At 42.0% G+C, this 24707-nt stretch overlaps 1 protein-coding gene across 1 annotated transcript; it reads left to right on the top strand.

Moving 5' to 3' along the window:
- Nucleotides 1–1355: 1355 nt before the first annotated feature.
- On the top strand, nucleotides 1356–8352 carry LOC134910822 (taste receptor type 2 member 4-like). The gene is made up of 3 exons (XM_063919206.1): nucleotides 1356–1397; nucleotides 5021–5944; nucleotides 8134–8352. The coding sequence occupies exons 1-3, from the start codon at nucleotides 1356–1358 to the stop codon at nucleotides 8350–8352; spliced, it is 1185 nt and encodes a 394-aa protein (XP_063775276.1).
- Nucleotides 8353–24707: the final 16355 nt, after the last annotated feature.

The following is a 24707-nucleotide window of genomic DNA, read 5'->3' as shown; positions in this document are numbered from 1 at the left end:
AACCCGCTCATCTCTAATTTAAAGTATTCATATCACACTGGAGAAAGTTTGCCCAAAATTATTTTTGCTGCATGAAAAGTTGATCATTGAAAGAAAACTCAATTGTCTCACTGACCACTTAACTGTCAACTGTCAACTTTCTTTCCAAAACTGCTAAGAAATTGTCATTTTCTATGATTGAATTAGGTCAATAACATATATTTAAACTTATTCAAAACAATTTTATTTAAAAATATATATAAATATTTTAATATTTGTAAAATATTGATTTTTTTTCAATCATCAGAGCATCGGATCATCACCATCGTAACACCATTGTGAATTCACCAATGGCTTTTTCCACTCTGGAGGGGGTCTGCTGTGCTGCTGTCGGGTTCCTGCTGTGCTGACTGATTAATAGTGATCGGCAGCATGGCAGACAGTGGAGAAGGGTGCAAGGAGGCAGAGGGACGATTGGTGGCTGCTAGAAGAATATCTTCTGTAGCCGTCCACTCTGTGTATCTGACTGGTTGCATTGTTTGTGACCAGATCAGATAATGCACTGCCTGGTGTGGTTTCAAATGATGCAACCATACCAGACAAGTGGTTAAGCCCTGCTGGATACACAGCTCTAAAAATGTGCACCTAGAAAAACCTGTATTCAAGCCCTTTGTGAATCTGAATTTGATGAAAGAGCACTCACAAAATAATGGTGAACACTGATTATTTTCTGTGTTTAGTCTTTTCATTTTATGTTGTAGAAATCTGAAATTAAGAGATCTAGTCGCATAGCCTATACATTTCTTTTTATAAGGACAGTGTAAAAGATATACAATAGTTTGTTTTCCAAATTATTAAAATTTCAATAAATTATGTCACTTTTGTAGTACGAGATGTAAATTTGTACAATGTGAAATATTTTTACAAGTAATACATCTGGAGGCGCCACATACGAAACACACTCATATAGCTGACAACCAATTTGTGCTCATCTTCCAGCATGGGATCAATACACAGAATAAGAAAATTATATTAAATAATGTTTTCAAATTTATTAGAGGCATACAAATGCTGATGAACTATCAAATTTCACATTTTACTTTTTAGTTTTAACGTGTTCTACAAAAGCTTCTTACTGTATAGTTTTAGGGTATTGTTTCACTGATTAGGCTTTTGTCCGTTCTGAGACTTGGTCTATGATGCAATGACATCTAATATGTTTTTACTGTCCTAGAAAATATTTTTTAATCATGTTTTATTAAGATTAACAGTATAGTCTATGTAACTTTTAACATCAATTTATTTTTAAAAAAGGTATGTACTACATTTTCAATTACATTTAGTCTAATAGTCAAGAAGTGAATAGTAGTAGAGTGATGTGTTCTCATGATAGTGAGGTTGAAATGGTTGAAGTTAAGGTGAGCAACAAATTTAGACATAACATCATCACCCCGATACCAAACAAAAAAAATAAATCATAATTTTATCTCTTTTAGAGGAGCAAGTTTTCCCCAAAATCACAGAACAATTGAAATACTTTTCAAACAACCCCATATAGAGTTTGGTGAAAACTGGGCAAACCTGGTCCCTATCGCTGTGCCAAAGGTATGCGGTCAGCATACCATTCGTCAGGATCCCGGGTGTCACAATACCGATGCCGGGATCCCGACTGGGTTACCATACTGCCGCCGGTATACCGGCGAGGTAGGTAGTTCCCCCTTTATGGGTGTCCACGACACCCATAGAGGGAGAATAGAACCTGTGGTGAGTGTAGCTCTCCAACAAGCCCGCAAGGGGCATTATTGTGCTTGCCCTCCTGCTGGCATTCCACCGCTTGGGATGCCAATATCAGTATAATGACATTCGGCATCCTGTGCGGCTGGATACTATACCAATCCCATGCCAAAGACCTGTAACTACTGTAGGGTGGTGAAACTCTGGGAAAACCTGGTCCCCATTGCTCTGCCATAGACCTGTAACTAGAATTCAAGATTAATAAAAAAAATAAGTGCTCATGAGTCACCTCATTGTCACCTCAGTTCAGCGCAGAACCAACCCACAGCTGCTATATCAAAACTTGGGGAAAACATGGTCCCCATTGCTCTGCCATAGACCTGTAGCTAGAATTCAAGAATAATAAAAAAATAAGTGCTCATGAGTCACCTCATTGTCACCTCAGTTCAGCACAGAACCAACCCACAGCTGCTATATCAAAACTTGGGGAAAACATGGTCCCCATTGCTCTGCCATAGACCTGTAGCTAGAATTCAAGAATAATAAAAAAATAAGTGCTCATGAGTCACCTCATTGTCACCTCAGTTCAGCACAGAACCAACCCACAGCTGCTATATCAAAACTTGGGGAAAACATGGTCCCCATTGCTCTGCCATAGACCTGTAGCTAGAATTCAAGAATAATAAAAAAATAAGTGCTCATGAGTCACCTCATTGTCACCTCAGTTCAGCACAGAACCAACCCACAACTGCTATATCAAAACTTGGGGAAAACATGGTCCCCATTGCTCTGCCATAGACCTGTAACTAGAAGTCATGATTAATACAAAAATAAGTGCTCATGAGAATAAAGAGAATGGATTTCATAATACAGTCACACTGAACTCACAACATCACTGCATAGGAAGAGTTTGGTACAGAAACTGCAATGCCTCACTCATGAGCATATATCACTCATACTATTCATTTGTTCATCAGGAATATTGATATAAAAATGAAGAGTCCATACTTCACTCTATCCATTAGATTACATTTAATCCAAGGGATAAAATGGAATTCATGTTAATGATTTTTGACCATTTGTGATATCAACTTCCTTTATGCCCCTATAGTGTAGTACTGCAGACATAACAGACCAAACTGCAAAAACAGTGTAATATTTATACATAGTATTGATAAGAGAAATGTCTAATGTCAATACAGCAATCTGAACTCAATCAGAATCTCCGATAGTCTTCTCTAAATTATCATTGGTTAAAAGTGTCCACAAATCAGAGAATGATGAAAAACATTCCAATATTTTACCCACTACTGTTCCTGTATCTGAATGGTTGTAGTTCTCATAGCCTGTACGTGAATGGTTATAAGTAGGAGGATTCCTTGGTCTTGAAGTATATGTCTGTGGAAGACATATTTAGGTGGCTAAAACTAATCATCTGAATATGCCATGATAGCTCCAGCTTGCTTCAGTCTTTGGGACAATAATGTACTGGTCCTAGGACTCAGCACTGGCATAAGACCACTGATACATAAATTGATCCACAATGGAACACCTATGTGAAAATATGCTAGTAATACCCCTTTCACACCTCAAAAATAACCCGGTATCGACCCGAAATATTGCCTGGTTGACAGAGGTCGCTGTGCAATGTGAAAGGGGCCATGGTCGAATTCCCGGGTCACCTGACCCAGTCATTCAACCCGGGAATAAACCATTGTTATTCCCGGGTTAAATACCGGGTCAGGTGCAGTGTGGGACTGGGTGGGACCCAGCATTGCGATGTGAAAGGGGTATAAGACACCTATAATTTATAAGCCCTCTCACAGATAGAAAGTGTAAAGTTGATGGGGTAAGTTTCAGCTCTAGCAAGTAACGATATCCCAGTACATGGAAATGTCTGCAGCTGATACATAAGTATCTATCAAAAATATGTTGTCATCCATCCACATACTTGTATTTTTACTGTATGCTAAAAATGGACACACAATAGCACTTACAAATAGTGATTTTTAGTACAGCTACGGATGTGTCTTTATTCACTCATTGGTTTTTCACAACATAGCCAAGGGTAGCGACTCTCTGACTTTTGTACATTAATTTTAATATACCATACCCTCCAACATGACCCGTTCCATTAGGTACAAAATACTCTGTTTCTGGACTTACTTGCCAGTGGCAGTTACATAGGCGAGGCTGCAGCACAGTCCAAAATTCAAACAGCGGAACCACACCAACTGCCAACAAGCCCTGGTCGGCGATGTTTGGCAGTGTTTGGAGTGGCAGTTGGTGTGGCTCCCCTATTTACATTTTGGACTGTGCTGCAGCCTCACCTCTGTAACTGCCACTGGAAAGGAAGTCCAGGAACAGAGCATTTTGTACCTAATGGAATGGGTCATGTTGGAGGGTATGATATACAGATGTAGCCATGCTCATCTTTGCTGCTATGCAGCATGCTACAAGACGACGTTCCATTAGCTCCTTTAATTCCATTAGGAATTAAATGAGCGATCGCTGGCTGTAAACAGTTTGGGTTGGAATGTAGATAAAGCCAAAGATGCTTAAGATTTGTGTTGTTGTTGCAGTGGAGTTGGTATAAAGTTGCACATTAAGCACAATATGATGCGTGATGCATGGCGTGTCTGAATCATATCGACCCCATGACTTTAAGCTTTCAGTAATGTTAGCATCTGTTTCGCACACCAAAGCTGCATGCAAAGTAAATAGTAGTGTTCTGAATACTTGTGCATTTAACTACTGTGGTGAAAATAAGACAAACATTCGGAAATTGCTATTGGAGAATAGGGTAGTGAGAACACATCTGTATCCATCATAGCTAGTGCGTATAGCTGATCAGACAGCCTAGAGTGTTTATCATCTCTCCAATATCTTATTTACTATGGCAACCACTGGCTACACTGGGATATATTTAGTAGTGCTTTAAAAGTATAAATAGGAAAATGTTCAATAGTCTCTCTATATATAATGACAACTAGTGAAAAACAATCTCTTTTCTTAAAAAAATGGTTTCATTATTTTGCAATGAATCTAAACACTGGCATATTACAGGTAAAATGGCATTTCCCTTCCAGTATAACATCATTAGCATCCCTCACAATTAACACATATCTACCACATGCACAAGGAGAGACATCCCATTAAACCTGAGTAAGAAAATGACCCATTGCATGCAAATGTAATGATGACCCTGCAGCAGCTCTTTGAAGCTTGGTAGTCAAATGTCATGCAAAACACAAAGTGAACTATCCTATATTTAGTATAGACTCTGACAGTCTCCACATTACACCAGACAGTTCTTGATGGTTTTGAAGGAATCAGACGCTCTGGCAAAGTTTTATCTACCTGTGAAGAAAATATGAAGTTTGTAGCCTTGATCTTGTTATCTTCTGTTGCTTGCTCTGTGATATCTCTCGGATTACTACTCAATGCATTTATTGTGACACAAGTCTTCATTTGGTGGTTGAAGCTTCAAGCTCTTCAAACCATTGACATTATCATGGCCAGCCTGGGAGTGGTGAGGATCATTCTTCTAATTATGTGTATTGAGAAGGTTGCTGTGGCAAGTGTTACTCATACAATCATAATATTAAAGAATTCTGAATATTATGAAGTTGCACTGATATTTGTGGAGTTCTGCAGCTTGTGGTGGGGCACCGTGCTCTGCGTGTTCTACTGCGTGAAGATCACAAACTACAGCAACAGATTATTCATGAGGTTTAAGATGAACATCTCCAGGATGGTCCCCTGGCTGCTCCTGACGTCACTGCTGGTGTCTTTTCTCTCCAGTCTACCCATAGTATGGTGCATGTACCCAGTACACCACATGAATTCTACCCAGGACAGTAACAGCTCTAGCACTGGAGATGAAATTGTGGAAATAAATTATGGAAACATACTTATCATCTCACTCACAGGATCTATGGTACCATTCCTCATATTCTGTGCAGCCAATTGTCTCCTGATTGTATCACTTCTGAAACACACCAGGAACATGAGCAGAAAAAATTCAGGATTCACCCATGTCCAACTAGATGCCCACCTAAGTGCCATTAGAAACATGGTCTCTTTTCTGTTTTTTTATGTTCTGTATGTTATAAGTTCACACGTGATGCTTTTGAGCTTCCAAGCAGAGGATTTGTTTTATTTTTTCATTTGTAGTATTTGTGTATCCGCCTACCCAAGCCTGCACTCTGTTGTATTAGTTTCCGGCAATGCAAACCTGAAGCGCTCTCTGCTGGCTGCTCTGCGCTGTGCAGGAACCAGTAATCCAAATGACCAAATTCCATAGTTAAAGCTGCACTGATTCATGTGTGATCCATAAGCAGCAGAGGAATCATAGGCTACTGTATATTATGTAAGTCTGACAATAGCCGTAGTGTAACGACTACTGTAATAATTGTGTTTTGTTTCTTTGAGATTGGTTCCTACATTAAACAAATTAGAGTGTATTAATGTATCTACTTTTTACCATATTTAATTGTAATATGTACAGTATATGTTCATTTTAGTCTGCCACTATCTTGATTGTCTTTTCTACTGCTTTCTGTATATGAATGGTACAATAGACAGGGAGAGTTGGGTAGCAATGTGTAGTACGTTTTTTCTTTCTTATGTCAATGAATGGAGATCCTTAAATAGCTCCATAGAAGTCGCCTTTTTGTGTTATTTTACATTTTTAAAATTTATTTTACATTTTTAAGGTTGCGTGGAAAAACAGAAACACATTTTTTCTGTGTGATAAGAGGTTATAGGATGATGCATCTTTGTTTCATATCACATTATATTTCACCAACATGTTACACTGGGTTTCTGCTTTATCAATCTTCCAAATCAAAAGATTTTTCCATTGGGGTTCAGCGTAACACCAAGAAATGCAAAGAAAACTTGTGCTCACCAAAATAGGGATGGGCTGACCTACAAAAAATGGTACGTAGTTAAAAGAAAAAAGGAGGGAGTGCTGGAAGAGTGTATTAAATAATACATTTTTATTAAAACAGTGTGGTATATAATAGCATAGCATAGATATTAAACAAATAAGAACAACAAATAATAGTTAATGACCTAGAATTCAGGAATACACTAAATCATGCTGCTGGCCACAATGAAATACATATTGTGACACAGTATAATGTGATTTGGAAACAAATTGTATCTTCTTAGATACAAGTCTTTTATATTGAAACCAATGGAATAAAAAATTTGATATCAGGCATCCATATGGAATAACAAAGAAATATGAGTAAAGTGAGTATCGTACCCACTGTAGCTTAGTTAATTATCTTGTTAATTATCTCACATTCTGTAACAATTATGCTAGTTCCAGTTGAAAAATGTGATTCATTCGAAGATAATAAAACTTACTCCAGCCTTGCGTCCACAGACTGGGTAACAAGTGGATTGCAGTTGCGCTGAGTATACAGCGGCTCCGATGAGATGAAAGTGCAGCCTGTGGAGACCGCTGGCGTGATCCCTTCTCCACAGCAGATGAGGATCAGGTGAACCATGCTGGCAGGTAAGTTGCGGATATGCTGAGCCGGGTGTGCAGTGGCTCAGGTACGGTGCAAATGCAGCTGTCAGTGACTGCTTGCAGAAATCTCTCTCCACTGTGGGTGAGGATCAAAGGAATGTGTTGTTGGGTGAGTATCGGCTGTACTGAGCTGGGTGTGCAGCGGCTCAGATGCAGTGTACAGCTGGTGGTTTCGCAGGCAGGGTCTCCTCTCCACAACATCTGAGGATCAGTGCTATAATTACACTCAGTTCCGTAGGTTTATAGGTGGTGGCTTATGATGCGCACGCAATTACCCATTACCCAGTAGTCTTTTAGTCTCCTGCAGCCGAAGACTTCGCCTATAGCAGCCGCCTTTCCAGGGTGAATTTGGTCCACCCCATACTCAGATGCCCCCAGGTTTTATGTAGATACAAGGTGACTATCGGAGGCTGGGCAGAGATAAATGCAGTTTGGCGAGACGTCACCTGAGACAACCTTACTACTGTGCTAAGGCACAGACTGAGTAATATATGAGAAATGCATGTACATGCAACAATGCAACAATGGTTGGAATATAATCAAAATACAATCACTATACACATGCAGCAATGCACAGGGTGTTATGAACAACAAGACTGTAAGTACAAATTATTTCAAAATGCAACAATGCACAAGGTGGATACAATAAAGAAATGCAGGCAAGACAGTGCCTGTGTGGAAACTTCACACTAAAACCTGAATACAAGGCTAGCTGGATCAGATGAGGAAGTCAGTCAGGCAGGGTCTCAGAAACACAGGCTTGACAGGTTCTCACAGGAGCTGAAAGGTTCTCACAAGAGCAGGAACTATCACCATCGAATTGGGAGAGGCCAGGAAGGGAATATAAATGGTGCTGCACTAATAGAACCCAGGAGTCTCAATTAATAAACTCTATGCAGCTGCTCTGGTGCATGTACCTAAGTCAGCCTGTTGCTAGGCGCCTGGTGGGGGCCGGAAGGCTGTGCGCCTGGCATACACATGTTGCTAGGTGCCAAGCTGTGGTCAGCGGGAAGTGCGGCATCCCGGCTCCTAAGCAACAGCCAGGACACAAGCCTCAAAGCACTAACAGTGAAGAGGGGTTAAAAAAAACCTAGAACCTGGTCTCTGGTGAAATCTCTTGAAGAAACCTTTTTTTAGTTCAGGAGCATGGAGGAACTTCCCAGGCACCCATGCTCTCTCCTCAGGACCGTAACCTTTTCAAGTAATGTACTTGACCCCGTCTGGCTGAGCTTGATGTTTCGAGCAGATAACCACACCATGTCTCCTACTACTTTGAAAGAACAATTCTGACAGCAAATCTCTTAGACCGGGCTGCCGCATCCTCCAAGGCTTGATGTACTACCCTCCAAATCCTCCTGAGGCGAGACACAGGAGAAAAAGAAGAACTAGACTGTTGTGAAGGAGTGAAAGTATTACATTTAAGATGAATACCGGAAACACAAAAGAAAAGAGACATGGAAGTTGAAGAATGTTCAGAATTATTATACGCAAATTCTGCAAAGGGTAGATGGTCATCACAATCATCCTTGTATTTGGAGATATAGCATTGTAGATATTGCTCCAACGATTGATTAACCCGTTCTGTCTGGCCTTTGGACTGTGGATGATACCCTGATGAAAGACTGATATTGATCCCCAGTTCCGCACAAAAAGACCTCCAGAAATGGGCTATGATTGAGAGCCTCTGTCCGAAACAATGTCTTGTGGTAGGCCATGAATACGGAATATGTGTTAAATGAACAATGAGGCAAGGTCCTTAGCATTAGGCAATTTAGACGGGGAAATGAAATGAGCCATTTTACTGAAATGATCAACTACTACCCAGATGACCGAGCATTTGGAAGATTTTGGCAGGTCCACATTAATATCCATTTACAAATGGGTCCATGGCTTGGAGGGTACAGACAGAGGAAGTAATTGTCCAGAAGGAAGAACACAAGGAGACTTGTTTTTGGCACAGACATGACAGGCCCTAACAAACTCCTGAACGTCTGTCTAGATGGTTGGCCACCATACTGAGCAAGAGAGAAGGTGTAAAATCTTATTAACCCCTGGATGTCCTGAGGTCTTATTGGAATGGAACTCAGATAACACAGCTGATCTGAGTTTCTCTGAAATGAACAGGAGTCATGAAGGAGTCTCAGATAGGGTCTGCATCTGTGCTGACTGGACTTGAGGCAAGATTCATGGTTACACCAGCAAGAATGCATCCTGGGGTAAGAATCGGCTCCAGAAGCTTAGGGACTTCATTGTTAGACAGAAAACTCAGGGATAAAGCATATGGTTACTGTATGCCTTGCTCCCTTCCAGCCAGTGCCTACATTCCTCTATAGCACATTTGACTGCAAGGAGCTCTCAATTTCCTACGTCATAGTTCACTTCAGCAGGGGGAAATTTTAGAGAGAAAAAGTCACAGGGGTTGAGCTTATGACTGACTGGATCCTCTTGTGAAAAAATAGCTCCAACACCTACTTCAGAGGCATCCATTTCTATAATGAAAGGCAGATCAGGATACCAGAGAACAGGAGCAGAGATAAATGCTTTTTTAAGGTCCGCAAAGGCCTTTACCACCTGTGGTGACCAATGAGCAGGATCAGCACCTTTCTTGGTTAGATTCACATTTGGAGCTACAATTGAAGAAAATGAATTGATAAATCTTCTGTAGTAGTTTGCAAACCCAAGGAAACGTTGTGTAGCTTTTAGATTAGAGGGACGAACCCATTCCACAATTGCCTGAAGTTTATTAGGGTCCATAGTAAACCCTTTGGAGGTGATGATGTATCCTAGGAAGGCCACGTTCTCAACCTCAAATTCACACTTTTCCAATTTTGCATAGAGATGATTCTCCTGGAGCTTGGTGAGGACCACTTTTACATGAGGTTGGTGTTCTTTGAGTGAGGCAGAGTAGATCAAAATATCATCAAGATAGACGACCACAAATCTTCCAAGGAATTTGCAAAGAACATCATTTATAAGATCCGAGAAGATGGCAGGAGCATTGGAGAGTCCAAAAGGCATTACCAAATACTCATAGTGGCCTAAGTGGGTATTGAATGCTGTTTTCCGCTCATCCCCCTGCTGTATCCAAATGAGATTGTATGCTCCTCGCAAATCAATCTTAGAAAAAACTGTAACATTTCTGAGCTGATCAAATAAGACGGAGATCAGAGGCAATGGATATGAAATTTTGATCGTAATTCTATTCAGTCCCCTGTATCAATGCATGGCCATAATGAGCCATCCTTTTTCCCGACAAAGAAAAACCTGGCTCCCACCGGTGACATAGAAGGCCTGGTAAAGCATTTTTATAAACTCTCCCGGATGTGTTCCTCCATAGCTTTCATTTCGGGCAAAGACAGAGCGTAGAGGTGGCCTTTAGGGAGTCTAGCTCCAGGTATAAGATTTATTGCACAATCATAAGGATGATGAGGAGGTAAAGATTCAGCTTGTTGTGTGGAAAAAATATCCATGAAAGACATGTTTGGCAACCCTTCAGGGACTGGAAGTGAGTGGACTGGAATAGTCAGGCATCTGGCTGCTCATTCCGTGCCCCAGGAAACAAGATCTCCTGTACTCCAGTTGAATAATGGGTTATGAGATTTTACCCAGGGCAGGCCCAGAACTACTGGTGTTAGAGGACAATGTACAAGGAAAAAAGACACCTCTTCACGATGGAATATTCAGATACAAAACCTGAGGGCTGGAGTCCGGCTGCTTACCCGACTGTTTTGTAGAGGATAGCCATCTACTCCACAGATGGAAATTGGTGGGCAAAGAGTCTCCATAGGAATTCCTCAGGCATGAGCAAATTCCAAATCCATAAAATTTCCAGCAGCCCTGGAGTCAACAAAAGCAGTTACTTTACTTGGACCAGAAGGGGTAGTTATCCTAATAGGTAATAAGAAAGATTTATTCGGGGAGATGGAACTGAGACCTGAAAAAACTCCCTGAATTTCTTGGGTCTACTAGTTTTCCGTCTTCTGTGGATAAGTGTTCGCCTGATGCCTCTTGGTCCTGCAATAAATACACAGTCCTAGACTGCGACGTCTTGCCTTCTCTTGAGGCATCAAGCGGAAAGCCCTGAGTTGCATGGGTTACTCAAAACTTCCTGCAACCTCTGGCACTGATCAATGAGATGTAGGTATGGGAACCTCTTTCTCCAATCTCTGTTCCCAGATCCACCTATCTACTTTGATGGCTAACTCCATAAGTGCATACAGAGTGGCCAAGGAAGGATTTTGGATGAGAAAATCCTTAATTTGCTCTATTAAACCCAACCGGAACTGAATACAAAGTGCTAGGTCATTCCAACCACAGTCTTTGACCCATCGGTGAAATTCTGTACAATAAACCTCTCCAGAATTTCCCCTTGATTAAGGAAACAAAGATGGGAATCCGCAGATGTTGTCTGATCTGGGTCGTCTTAGAGAACTCCCAAGGGTGAATTAGGTCCACCCCATACTCAGATGCCCCCAGGTTTTATGTGCATACATGGTGACTATCGGAGGGTGGGCAGAGGTAAATGCAGTATGGTGAGACGTCACCAGACACAACCTTCCTACTGTGCCAGGGCACAGACTGAGGAATATATGAGAAATGCACGTACATGCAACAATGGTTGGAATATAATCAAAATACTTTTACTATACACATGCAACAATGCACAGGGCGTTATGAACAACAAGACTGTAAGTACAAATGATTTAAAAATGCAAAAATGCACAAGGTGGATACAATACAGAAATGCAGGCAAGACAGTGCCTGTGTGGAAACTTCACACCAAAACCTGAATACAAGGCTAGCTGGATCAGATGAGGAAGTCAGTCAGGCAGGGTCTCAGAAACACAGGCTTGACAGGTTCTCACAGGAGCTGAAAGGTTCTCACAAGAGCAGGAACTATCACCAGCGATTTGGGAGAGGCCAGGAAGGGAATATAAATGGTGCTGCATCAATTGAACCCAGGAGTATCAATTAATAAACTCTATGCATACCTAAGGCTACAGCTGAGTACTAATTACCCAGCAATGGGGAATGCCATCTGCCTCTGGCATCCCTGCTGCTCCCAGCACCAGCCTGTTGCTAGGTGCCTGGCGGGGACTGGAAGGCTGTGCACCCGGTGTCTGCACCTTGCTAGTAGCCGGGTTGGGGTCAGTGGGAAGCACGGCATCCCGGCACCTAAGAAGCGGCCAGGACGCATGCCTCCAGGCGCTAACAATCAGAAGGACCACACTGAGGGTAGTGGTTAGCGTGAATGTATTGTAGCAGAGTGGGAAAAGGAGATACCTAGTCAAAATTCAGACCAGAGTTTTAGCTGTGGATTCAGTAAGGTTACAGTGGCAAGCAGCTGATTGAGTCCCTGAATTCAGAAACTTTAACATGTTTCTTGGCCTCAAAAGCTGTCCGTTTCTTCAGAATGAGCAAGTAAATGTTGTAGGTCATGTGGGGGTATATAAACAAGACTAATTAGCAGATTGATTTTGGTTGTGGTAATTAAGTCCAGATGTAGGTATTTTGACCAGGTAGTACTGGTATTTCCAACATATTTAAACATATAAATGCATATGTCTACAGTGATATTCAGTTTCTACTTAAGAATAAATTAAATCCATTAAGAACAAATAGACAAAAAAAGAGATAAAAATGCATATATACATACGGAAAAAAATAATTTTATATATATATATATATATATATATATATATAAAACAAATATTTCCAGTGGGCTTTGGAAAACCCCCTTTCAGTAATCATTTATTAAGAGTTTTTGGAGAGTCAGCAATCATAGAGAAACCAACTAAACTACATTAAAGAAACAGATGTTATAAAGCTAATGTGTCTAAATAGAGTGCCTCTTAAGAGGACAGTTGTATATACACAGTATCTACATAGATAGAGAAGCTATGACTTATCTTTATCAATACATTAAGAGACCCAATAAAAAATAGAAAGATTACATTGTAATTATGAGTACAAATTTAGAGATTCAAAACTAAAGCAGACATGCTATTTTTTATAGTAGGTTATCATCTGATTTGATTCCTTTATTTGAAGATAAACTTAGGTTATTGCTGGATACTGCTTTAAACTCAGGTACACTATCTAATGAAGTTTACAGTATAAGTTTCTTAAAGTTTAATATCCAATTACCTGCATCTATAACCATATTCCGAAGGTGGACAAGTGTTTGAAGTCTCCACCGGGGAGGCCAATTATATCTGGCATAGGTTCTTTAACTACTAACCTTTCCACACTTGTTGATGTACATCTACAGAAAAGATACTTCACACTTTCTAAGACTTTTGGAACAAATAATTTAGAAAGACTCTTATTTTCTTCTCACTTGTAATGTTGAGTCTTTATACACTAACATCCCACATGACTGTGGTCTTATGTTCATTAACCATTTTCTACATATGGACAATGAAATAGATATCTCTTTAATGGATTTTTTTTTACTTTTTTCAATCAGATTCATTCTAGAACACAGCTATTTTACTTTTAACTTACAATTTTTCTTGCAAGTCTGTGGAACGGCCATGGCGACCAGGTTCACCCCCAGTTACGCAAACCTCTATATGGGCCTCTTTGAAGAGAGGCACATTTGAGGTGGTATGTTTTGGGGGAACTTGGTCCTCTACGGCCTTTATATTGATGACATTTTTATTATTTGGGATGAAGAGAGTCATTTAATACTGGAATTTATGAAGTCACTAAATTATAACAGTTTTAGTCTTAAATTCACACACTCATTTGACAATAGTAAGATTAACTTTTTGGATATCTCACTCAGGGTACATGATACTACATTTTCAAGAATGAAAATCAATATAATATCCCATTTACATAGCAATGCATTTTGTGGCTCTAGGTCCACATCCTCAGGCTGATAAAGTGGTAGTGAGATACTAAGCTTTAAATAGTACAAGAAACCTGTGTAACATTTGCATTACATTTGCATTACAGCATAGCACAACCTCCCAGAGCCTAATGCAACTGTTGACTCCCCATCCCAACTATGGGTAGCGGGAGCATTCATATGCAAACTCCCCGATACCTCTGACAGCTACCCTAGTATGTGCCAGTAGATACAGTAGGTGATATAAACAACTAGCTCACTCTGACCCAACCTTATAATCAATCAGGAAAATGCCTTTGTAAACATTAGATTAGAAATTATTTGGTTCTCAGAGAACTTAACCCCCCCTCCCCCGAAGTTCACAATCCGATTCGGGAACCAAGTCTGACTTTGGACTTCCCACCAGACTTGGATCCCAGAATGAGGCAAAACATCATCATCAGATTCTTGCGGATTTTGGATTCTATATAGCGAGCCATGTGTTGATGCAATTTTCACTCTGGACTTGGATAGTGAGGGTGTGGGTGGTGGTGTCAGGTGGGGTCAGTGTGTTCTCTCTACTGGTGCTGTCCTGCCTGTTACTGTGCTGTTAGGGGTGTTGTTCTGTCGCTGTGGTGTCATGTTCTGTTAGGGGTGCTGCAGTTATACATGGGTGTTGCTGTCCTGGCTGTCACTGTGCTGTACGAGGGCACTATCCTTTTGTATGCTGTGAAAATACAGGGGTGCTGGCCCTGTCTTGTATGCTGTAAAAAATCATGGGTGCTGTGAAAAGAAATGTACACTGGCCCTTTCTCGTATACTGTAAATATTCAGTGGTGCAGTGAAAATAAATGTACACTGGCCCTGTCTTGTATGCTGTAAAAATTCAGGGGTGCTGTGAAAATCAATGTACACTGACCCTGTCTTGTATGCTGTAAAAATTCAGGGGTGCAGTGAAAATAAATGTACACTGGCCCTGTCTTGTATGCTGTAAAAATTCAGGGGAGCAGTGAAAATAAATGTACACTGGCCCTGTCTTGTATACTGTAGATTTTCAGAGGTGCAGTTAAAATACATGTACACTGGCCCTGTCTTATATGCTGTAAAAATCCAGGGGTGCTGTGAAAATAAATGTACACTGGCCCTGTCTCGTATGCTGTAAAAATTCAGTGGTGCAGTGAAAATAAATGTACACTGGCCCTTTCTTGTATGCTCTAAAAATTAAGTGGTGCAGTGAAAATAAATGTACACTGGCCCTGTCTTGTATGCTGAAAAATTCAGGGGTGCTGTGAAAATAAATGTTCACTGGCCCTGTCTTGTATGCTGTAAAATTTAGGAGTGCAGTGAAAATAAATGCACACTGGCCCTGTCTTGTATGCTGTAAAAACTCAGTGGTGCAGTGAAAATAAATGTACACTGGCCTTGTCTTGTATGCTGTAAAAATACAGGGGTGCTATGAACATAAATGTACACTGGCCCTGTCCTGTATGCTGTCAAAATACAGGGGTGATGTGAAAAAAGAGGCACTGTTCTGTGTGCTGTAATAATAAAGGGGTGCTGTCCTATGAAATGGAAAACAAAAATTTGTAGGAAAAAATAGTTAAAGATCAGGAACCACTTTCAGTTCCTAGTACTAATACTGAAGCTTCTGCTGCCACCAGTCATGACATTGACAATGCAATTCCATCAAAGTTCTGCTAAGTCCAATGCCCAATGTCATAGAGGGCATGTAAAATCCAAGAAGCAAAAATTAAGAACCAAAAAAAATAAAAAAAAATCTGATAAGAAATGAAAGGAAAGGCTAACGCATTGGCCTATGTTCATGACTGGTGGTTCAGCTTCTCATGAAGATGGAAGCCCTCCTCCCTCTCAAAAAAATGAAAACATGAAAAAAGCTTCTTAAAGCACAGGAAAAAACAACTGTGCATTCAGGATATCACAAATCCCCAAGGAGAGTCCAAGTGTGTCCGCGGTTGCAATGTCCAGGCCTGACCTGTGCAAGACTATATGGGAAGAGGCGGCTCCTACTACCATTTGCACGACCCAAGCAACGGCTGGGAAGAGCACCACCAGTCCAGTTGATGATATTGAGATTGAGGATGTCACTGTAGAACGCGTTGAAGCTACTGGAGAGACCACTTGATGCAGGAGGAAACCAGTAACATCCACAAACATCGGAAGAAGCAGGAGTAACATCACATCCAGTGGCTGCAGCACAGAATGTTTTCACGACCTGCACTATCCAAGAACTGCGTATTTCCCCACAAACAAGTGATATATCAAACTGGTATTTTTTAAATTGACTGTATATTAAATAAATCCTTTTTTAACCTCTATTGGGGTGCAAGCCTTGTTTGGAGTGAAGGTCTTTCTGCACTGATGAAAGATACCTTTATATGAACACGAGAAAGAAATTTAATGTAAGTTTCATTCTAATTTTAAATGAAGAAAAGCCTTGTTTGATGTGTGTAAAGAAACTGCTATGTGCCCTCTAGGCAAAATTTCAATGCAAGTTCTGTTCTTGAGAGAGCCAGAGATTGTCCAGATTTGAGAAGAGACCCATTTATTAGAGAAACATAACGCTGGCTAATTCCTTTCTTTTTATTTAAATGTAACATTAGTTTTTAAAACTGCCATCCTGTCTGCCATTGCAGTGCCACTTCTAGAGGGGCCAAGTGTTTGTGCCGCCCACTTGTGTCGCTTAGCTTAGTCATCCAGTAACCTTGATGCAACCTTTTAGCCTAAAAACAATATTGTGAGGTGTGAGGTGTTCAGAATAGACTAGAAATTAGTGGAAATGAATGTTATTGTGGTTAATAATACTGTAGGATCAAAATGACCCCCAAATTCTGTGATTTTATCTGTTTTTAAGCTTTTTTTGAAAAAATCCAGATCCAAAACCCGAATGGGTGGTTTTGGCAAAGCCAATCCATATCCAAAACACGAACGGAGATCCAGATCCAAAATTAAAACAAAAAAGCCGAAAAGTGTCCGCTGCACGTCTCTAAATTAGATATAATGCAGGGCAGTAAGTAGGTCCCACTTTGTAGGTCCAGCTCTTGTCAGTGTGATTAGGCAACTGAAGCCCCACCCACTCCCTCCTTCATGCCCTGCATCCATGTCCTGCAGCAGGGAGAGCAGTGGACTCTACCTGCTATAATGCGCCTAAGGTACTCTGCCTGCTGTACTGTGTCTAAGGCTACTCTACCTGCCATACTGTGTAAAAAGAGACTCATTCTGCTGTAATGTGTAAAAGGGGACTCTACCTACCGTACTGTATAAAAGGGGACTCTACCTGCTATAATGCGCCTAAGGGACTCTGCCTGCTGTACTGTGTCTAAGGCTACTCTACCTGCCATACTGTGTAAAAAGAGACTCATTCTGCTGTAATGTGTAAAAGGGGACTCTACCTACCGTACTGTATAAAAGGGGACTCTACCTGCCGTACTGTGTAAAAGGGGACTCTACCTGCTGTAATGCATCCAAGGGGACTCTACCTGCCATGCTATGTCTAAGGGTACTCTACCTGCCATAATGTGTAAAAAGAGACTCAATCTGCTGTAATGTGTAAAAGGGGACTCTACCTGCCATACTGTGTAAAAGGGGACTCTACCTGCCGTACTGTGTAAAAGGGGACTCTACCTGCTGTACTGCGTCCAAGGGTACTCTACCTGCTGTACAGCATCCAAGGGGACTCTACCTGCATGCTGTGTCTATGGGTACTCTACCTGCCATAATGTGTAATAGGGAATTCTACGGGATCAGTATGAGTTACCTACAATCAAAATTCTGATTGTCAAAATACTGACAGCATTTGACCGATGGTCAAAATACCAACATGGTCAAAATACCGACAATTAAAATATCGACACTGTCAAAATACTGACATTTAAAATGTCGACAGGTCAAAAAGTCGACACGAGTTTTCAGAAAATTTTGTGCGTGTTTGTTGACATAGGTTGACATGGATACTGTATAAGTGTACCGCATCCGCTCGCATGGCTGGCTGCTCTCTCCATTCTCGGCACACTATTATAGTCCTCCTCCACATCCACTGTCATGACAAAGAATGAACAAGTCGGTTTCAATGAAAAAATAATGAAAAAACTCATGTTGACTTTTTGACCTGTCGACATGTTAAATGTTGGTATTTTGTCTGTGTCATCATTTTTAATGTTGGTATTTTGACCATCGGTCAATGGATGGCGGTATTTTGACCATCAGGATTTTGATTGTAGGTAAATTGACTACATCCCGACTCTACCTGCCGTAATTGTAAAAGGGAGCTGTGTGGCCATGCCCCTTCCCCATGAAGCCACGCCCCTATATTCTTTGCTCGCGCCTGAGGCGTGCACTGGCCCTGTTTTGTATATGAGGGGGTGGGACATCGATGCTGTGTTTTTCACACAGCGCTAAAATGTCTAGTTTCAGCACTGATATAATATACTGTATTATTTAGAGTGGGAACTTCTTTCTGAGAACCTTACTATAGAACAGATTTTACTTGTTTAAGTTACAATAAATAGGCTAAAAATTCAAATTGGTTATTGTAGGCTCAATAATTATCTTCATGTAACGTTTCACATACTGTATATTTCAAGTGTTAAAATCCAAATTTTAGAAGTAGTGCACAACAAGCAGTGGCAAATCCAGATGTCTGGCTGCAGCTCAGTGCAATATTAAAATATTGTAGCCGCACCAACTGCCAGTAAGTCCCGGCCAGTGATGTTTGGCAGCGTTTGGAGTAGCAGTTGGTGTGGCGTTCTTTGAATTTTGGACTGTGCTGCAGCCCCACCTCTAGAGCCGCCACTGGTGACAAGAGAAGAAAATAATAAACTATATTGCATATTGTAAATATTGATCAGCTGTTCATATTCCCTAAGTTTATCGTTACCTGTGAATTAGTCACAAGATCAATCAGTAAACTATTTTAAAAATGCACGCTATAGGAAACATCCCCATGAATAGGACTAATAAATCTATAAAGTAAATCCCATAAAATCTTAAAATATAAGCACATGACAGTTTAAATTCAGCCCACTCTTTATTGTTGTTTAGTAGACATGTCCAACAAGTACCCCTTTCACACCGCACAAATAACCTGGTATCGACCCAGTATATGGGGGGGGGGGGGGCGGTTGCTGTGCAGTGTGAAAGGGGTCAGTCCCAAATTCCCGGGTCACCTGGCCGGGTATTTCAAGCCTGGAATAAAGAAGGGTTATTCACGGATTATATCAGGTGCAGTGTGAACATATTGTTGGGTCGATGCAATCCGGGACTTCTTAACAGTGTAGGCATAGGTGGCATGGAGATGATGTCATCATCACTCAGCGCCACCTCCGCAACCACCCCTGATGCCACCTCCATCTCTGCCCCCGATGGCAACTGACCGGACATATTGCCGGGTCGGGAAGCTAGTGTGAAAGGGTCCAATGCTGGGTTGTCCCTGGGAAGGACCTTTTTCCAAATCCTGGGTGTGACCCGGTATTGCGATCTGAAAGCAGTATTAGTGATTGCCCTTTAATATACCAGAGGCAGATGTGCATAGATTTGAAGGGGTGTTTAGGGGGAGGGAGGTGGGAATAAATCAGTTATTGTAATATATACCTGTAGATGATAAAATGTGAATAAAAAAATTGGCAAAAAACATAGATTCAATAATAAGATAACTGTATTTAATGTAGTCATATCGCACTGATTTGCTGCATGAAACATTGACCATTGAAAGAAAACTGTCAGGAATCAGCGTTCAGTGGTATCTCCCTTACCAGCGTGCTGGTGCACGTGCCTCCGGAGGTCACTCTCCCAGCTCGATGCTGCATGTGTACCCTGTCTGCGGTGCACAGAATCCACTGCTTATGTGCACCACTGAATTTCATCTGGCGTATATCCTACTTTGTTCCCGTAATCTGTACTGCATGGGTGCCTCTATGACACTGGCGGTCAGCTGATTCGGTAACATCCAATTCTGCGCTGTGTCTGCACACGACTCAATTATCCAATGGCTGCTGACCAGGGGGTATAAAGCCAGAACACCAGCTCAATATCATTGCCTTGAACAATGCATCGCATTCAGTGCACAGCATCTCCTGGCTCCAGTCTCCTGTCTCCTGATACTCCCTTGTGTCAATTCTTCCATGAAACTACAGGCACCAGCCATCCAGTTCATCTTCAGCTTCAGCTACACTCTGCTCCTGCAACCACTTGCAGTAAGAGACTCTCTCCAGGTGCTGCATATCATTCTCACCTGTTTGTTACTACTCTGCATCAGCACTGTGCTATTCAACCTGCACTAAAGCATCCTGCTTAAAGTTCTCAGCTGTCTCCTGCTATAACCAAATCTGGTTATGTTGTTGTATGCAATCACTGCCTAGTGACTGTGTAGCTATGTTGCAAGTTCCTATAGGTTTCCAGGCCAATCATCTGTATTGCCAATTGCCTAAACAAATCCTGTTTCAAGTTACCATTGGTTTCCAGGCCAATCATCGATATTGCCAAGTATCTGTGTTAAGCTCTGTTTCAAGTCATCATCGGCTTCCAGGCTGACCGTCATTTATTCCAAGTTGTTACCGGTTTCCAGACTGACTTATAGTATGTGACTGTTTTTGCATCCAGAGACTTTATCAGTTTCTCTCACTGAACTGCAGTTATATTTGACATTGCTCCAGTTGTTTTTATAAATTTCTTGTGTGCTTCAATAAACATCATTGCGCACATGCGCAGGAACTTACTACAGCCTTCTCATTTCCTCCACCGCACCACTACTGACCCACTAGTGCCCCCTCCGGGAACAGACACAGACCTGACAGTTTGTTCAAGGCCCATGGACTCAGATGGCGGTCAGAGTGTGGGGGCAGGGACCCTTCAAAGTTTAGTGTCACGACTCGATGGTCAAGAGGCTGCACAATAGCAATTTATACAGTTCCTGAAAGGGATGTCTTCTCGACTGGACACTCTACAACAGTCCCTTCCAAGTTCTGTTTCTCCAGCTCCAGCTCCAACTTCAACTTCCAGTTCCACAGCTTCAGTTTCTCCAGTTGCAACCATTCCAGTATCTTGTCTCCATCTTCCTACGCCAAGCAAATTTGATGGCAACCCCAAAATGTGTTGTGCATTTTTGAACCAGTGCGAAGTCCACTTTGAATTGGTGCCGCACAACTTCCCGAGACCCAGAACAAAGGTTGTATACATTGTGTCCCTCCTGACTGGTCCTGTCTTGAATTGGGTCTCCCCATTATGGGAGTGAGCAGAATCTCTTCTAAATAACTATACAGAATTTGTTACTGTACTCTGACACATCTTTGATGAACCAGGGCGTACAATATCTGCTTCCTTAGACATCCTCCAGATTCGCCAGGGACATGTACTGTGGTCAATGGGGGTAATTCAGATCTGATGACTGCTGTGCGTTTTCGCACAGTGGGCGTTCAAATCTAAACTGTGCACTGGCGCATCGCATGGCTGCAAAGGGGATCACCGGTCAGCAACGGGTTTGTGCGACGGATCTATTCGCACGGGCGTTCGCTAGGAGATTGACAGGAAGAGGGCATCTGTGGGTGTAACCTGACTATTTTCAGGTATAGTCTGATGTCAAATCCGGTCCCGAACAGGCTGATGTGATTGCAGCGGTATCCGGACTCCAGGTCGACAGCACAAAGGTCGACACACTTTAGGTCGACACCAATTGGTCGACACACATTAGGTCGACAGGGTCAAAAGGTCGACAGGGTCAAAAGGTCGACAGGAACAAGGTCGACATGAGTTTTTCATGATTTTTTTCTTTTTTTGAACCTTTTCATACTTAACGATCCACGTGGACTACGATTGGAACGGTAAAGTGTGCCGAGTGAAGCGGTAGCGGAGCGAAGGCACCATGCCCGAAGCATGGCGAGCGAAGCGAGCCATGCGAGGGGACGCGGTGCACTAATTCGGGTTCCCGGTCACTCTATGAAGAAAACGACACCAAAAAAACATAAAAAACTCATGTCGACATTTTTCCATGTCGACCTTGTTCCTGTCGACCTTTTGACCCTGTCGACCTTTTGACCATGTCGACCTAATGTGTGCCGACCAATTGGTGTCGACCTAAAGTGTGTCGACCTTTGTGCTGTCGACCCTGAGTCCCAGACCCGATTGCAGCAGCTGAGTAAGTCCTGTACCAGTATTTACTAAAAATCCGAGTTTTGCCGATTTGTTTTTTTTTATCTAAGTCCCAATCCGGGAATTCACTAAGCAGAAAACTCGGCAGTGTCTTTTCTATTTGTAATGGTTTGATTGGCAAAGTTCTGAAATACGAATTAAAGGAACCATCGGTCAAACGCGGCTGTTATTTCATACAAAACGGGTATTCACTATTCATTCGTATTTGGGTGTTAGTCTCTGAGTGCTCAAGTGCGGGTCTGTTTTTTTCTGAATAGTTAAAAAAAGCAGCACAAAAATAGACCTGCTTTTTCCATGGTTATCTATGGGAAAGGGTATGTTTAGTGTAAAAACAGAAAAAAAATAGCTTGGGGTCCCCCTGCCTAAGCATAACCAGCCACGGGCTCATTGAGCCGGTACGGGTTAACAAAATATGGGGGGGGGGAAATTACAGGGGTTCCCCCATATTTCATCAACCAGCACCAGGCTCTGTGCCTGGTCCTGTTTCCAAAAATACGGGGGACAAAAAGCGTAGGGGTCCCCCATATTTTTAAACCCAGCACCGGGCTCCACTAGCCAGGTACATAATGCCACAGCAGGTGGACACATTTATAGTGGTCCCTGCAGCCCTGGCATTACATGCCCTACTAGTCACCCCTGGCTGGGGTACCCTGGAGGAGTGGGGACCCCTTAAATCAAGGGGTCCCCCCTCCAGCCACCCAAGGGCCAGGGTGAAGCCCGAGGCTGTCCCCCCCCCATCCAAGTGCGGCAGATGGGGGGCTGATAGCCAAGTGTCAAAAATGTGAATATTGTTTTTAGTAGCAGTACTACAAGTCCCCGCAAGCTGGTACTTGGAGAACCACAAGTACCAGCATGCGGTGGAAAACCTGGGCCGCTGGTACCTGTAGTACTACTACTAAAAGAATACCCCCCAAAAAACAGGACACACACCGTGAAAGTATAAGTTTATTACATACATGCACACCTCCATACATACATACTTACCTACAGATGTGTCCACATACATCTTTACTATATCCCGCCATGTATGGCATAGCTTTGCATGCCACAGACTCAGAGATTTAGCCATGCCTTGTGATTTTTCTTAATTTGCTTCTTTAATATGTTACTTTATACATATTCTATTAGGGCAAACAAAAATTTTAAAAATCATGCACTCGCTACTCATGAAAAACTGCTTAGCCGTGTTTTGCATGCTGTGCCAAATTTGTAAAAAACAAAGATGTAACTGGACACATCTGTATGTTCCCACGAGGCTCGGTCCTCTTCTCTCTGAAGAATCCTTGAGGTACCTGTGAAAAAAATTATACTCACATAATCCAGTGTAGATTCTGTCCTTTGTATAATCCACGTACTTGGCAAAACAAAAAAATGGAAACCCGACCACGCACGAAAGGGGTCCCATGTTTACACTTGGGACCCCTTTCCCCGACTGCCAGGACCCCCCATGACCCCTGTCAAAGAGGGTCCCTACAGCCAATCAGGGAGTGCCACGTCGTGGCACTCTCCTGATTGGCTGTGTGCTCCTGTAGTGTCTGTGAGGCAGCACATGGCAGAGATACAATGTAGTGCCTATGCGCTCCATTGTATCTAATGGTGGGAACTTTGCGGTCAGCGGTGAGGTTACTTTTGGTCAACCACTGACCGCAAAGTTCCCACCACTGTGTTTCATCTGCATCTGCTGAGGTGCTAACCCTGACCTGCTTTAATCCTTCATGTCTCGGTTTGTTCTTACTTTGTATATTACTCCAGCCAATAGCCCTGTGGTCTGCAGCCAATTGAGTAAGCCCTACTGCTAGAGGTGTAAATTCTGGTGGCATCCTAAGCACCGGTGTGTACATCAAACACTAAGGGGACAACAGGCAACTGTTATAAGCAAAAGACCCTCTTAAAGGTTCTAGGGTTCTTACAGAATTGTGTTGGAGGTCTTTAACATATACCCACCACTCTAGATGTAACTGACTGGAAGGAACAAGTGGCAAAAAAATTAAGAGCACAAAGCAGCTTGTGATGACCTTGATCTTGACTTGTCTGGCTCAAGATGGTCATTGGTAAGGTCATACCTCATTTCCTTAAGTTGTTATGATTAAGGCAGAGCATCCATATGACCTAGCTATCAGAAACAACATTGAGGTTTAACTACCATTTAAAGAACTTAGGCCTGTGTAGTCTTTGTGGTACCTCCTTAAGCTGCTTAGTGTATGTTTCTCTGCATTAACTTCTTGGCTACTCCTAGTTTGTTGATCTAGTGCATAGGTTCTCAAACTCGGTCCTCAGGACCCCACACAGTGCATGTTTTGCAGGTAACACAGCAGGTGCACAGGTGTATTAATTACTCACTGACACATTTTAAAAGGTCCACAGGTGGAGCTAATTGTTTCACTTGTGATTCTATGAGGAGACCAGCAAAACATGCACTGTGTGGGGTCCTGAGGACCGAGTTTGAGAACCTGT

Source organism: Pseudophryne corroboree, chromosome 4 (assembly GCF_028390025.1).
Source record: "Pseudophryne corroboree isolate aPseCor3 chromosome 4, aPseCor3.hap2, whole genome shotgun sequence".
NCBI lineage: Eukaryota > Metazoa > Chordata > Amphibia > Anura > Myobatrachidae > Pseudophryne > Pseudophryne corroboree.
The sequence above is the reverse complement of the archived record's forward strand: the minus strand, read 5'-3'. Positions and strand labels throughout refer to the sequence as shown.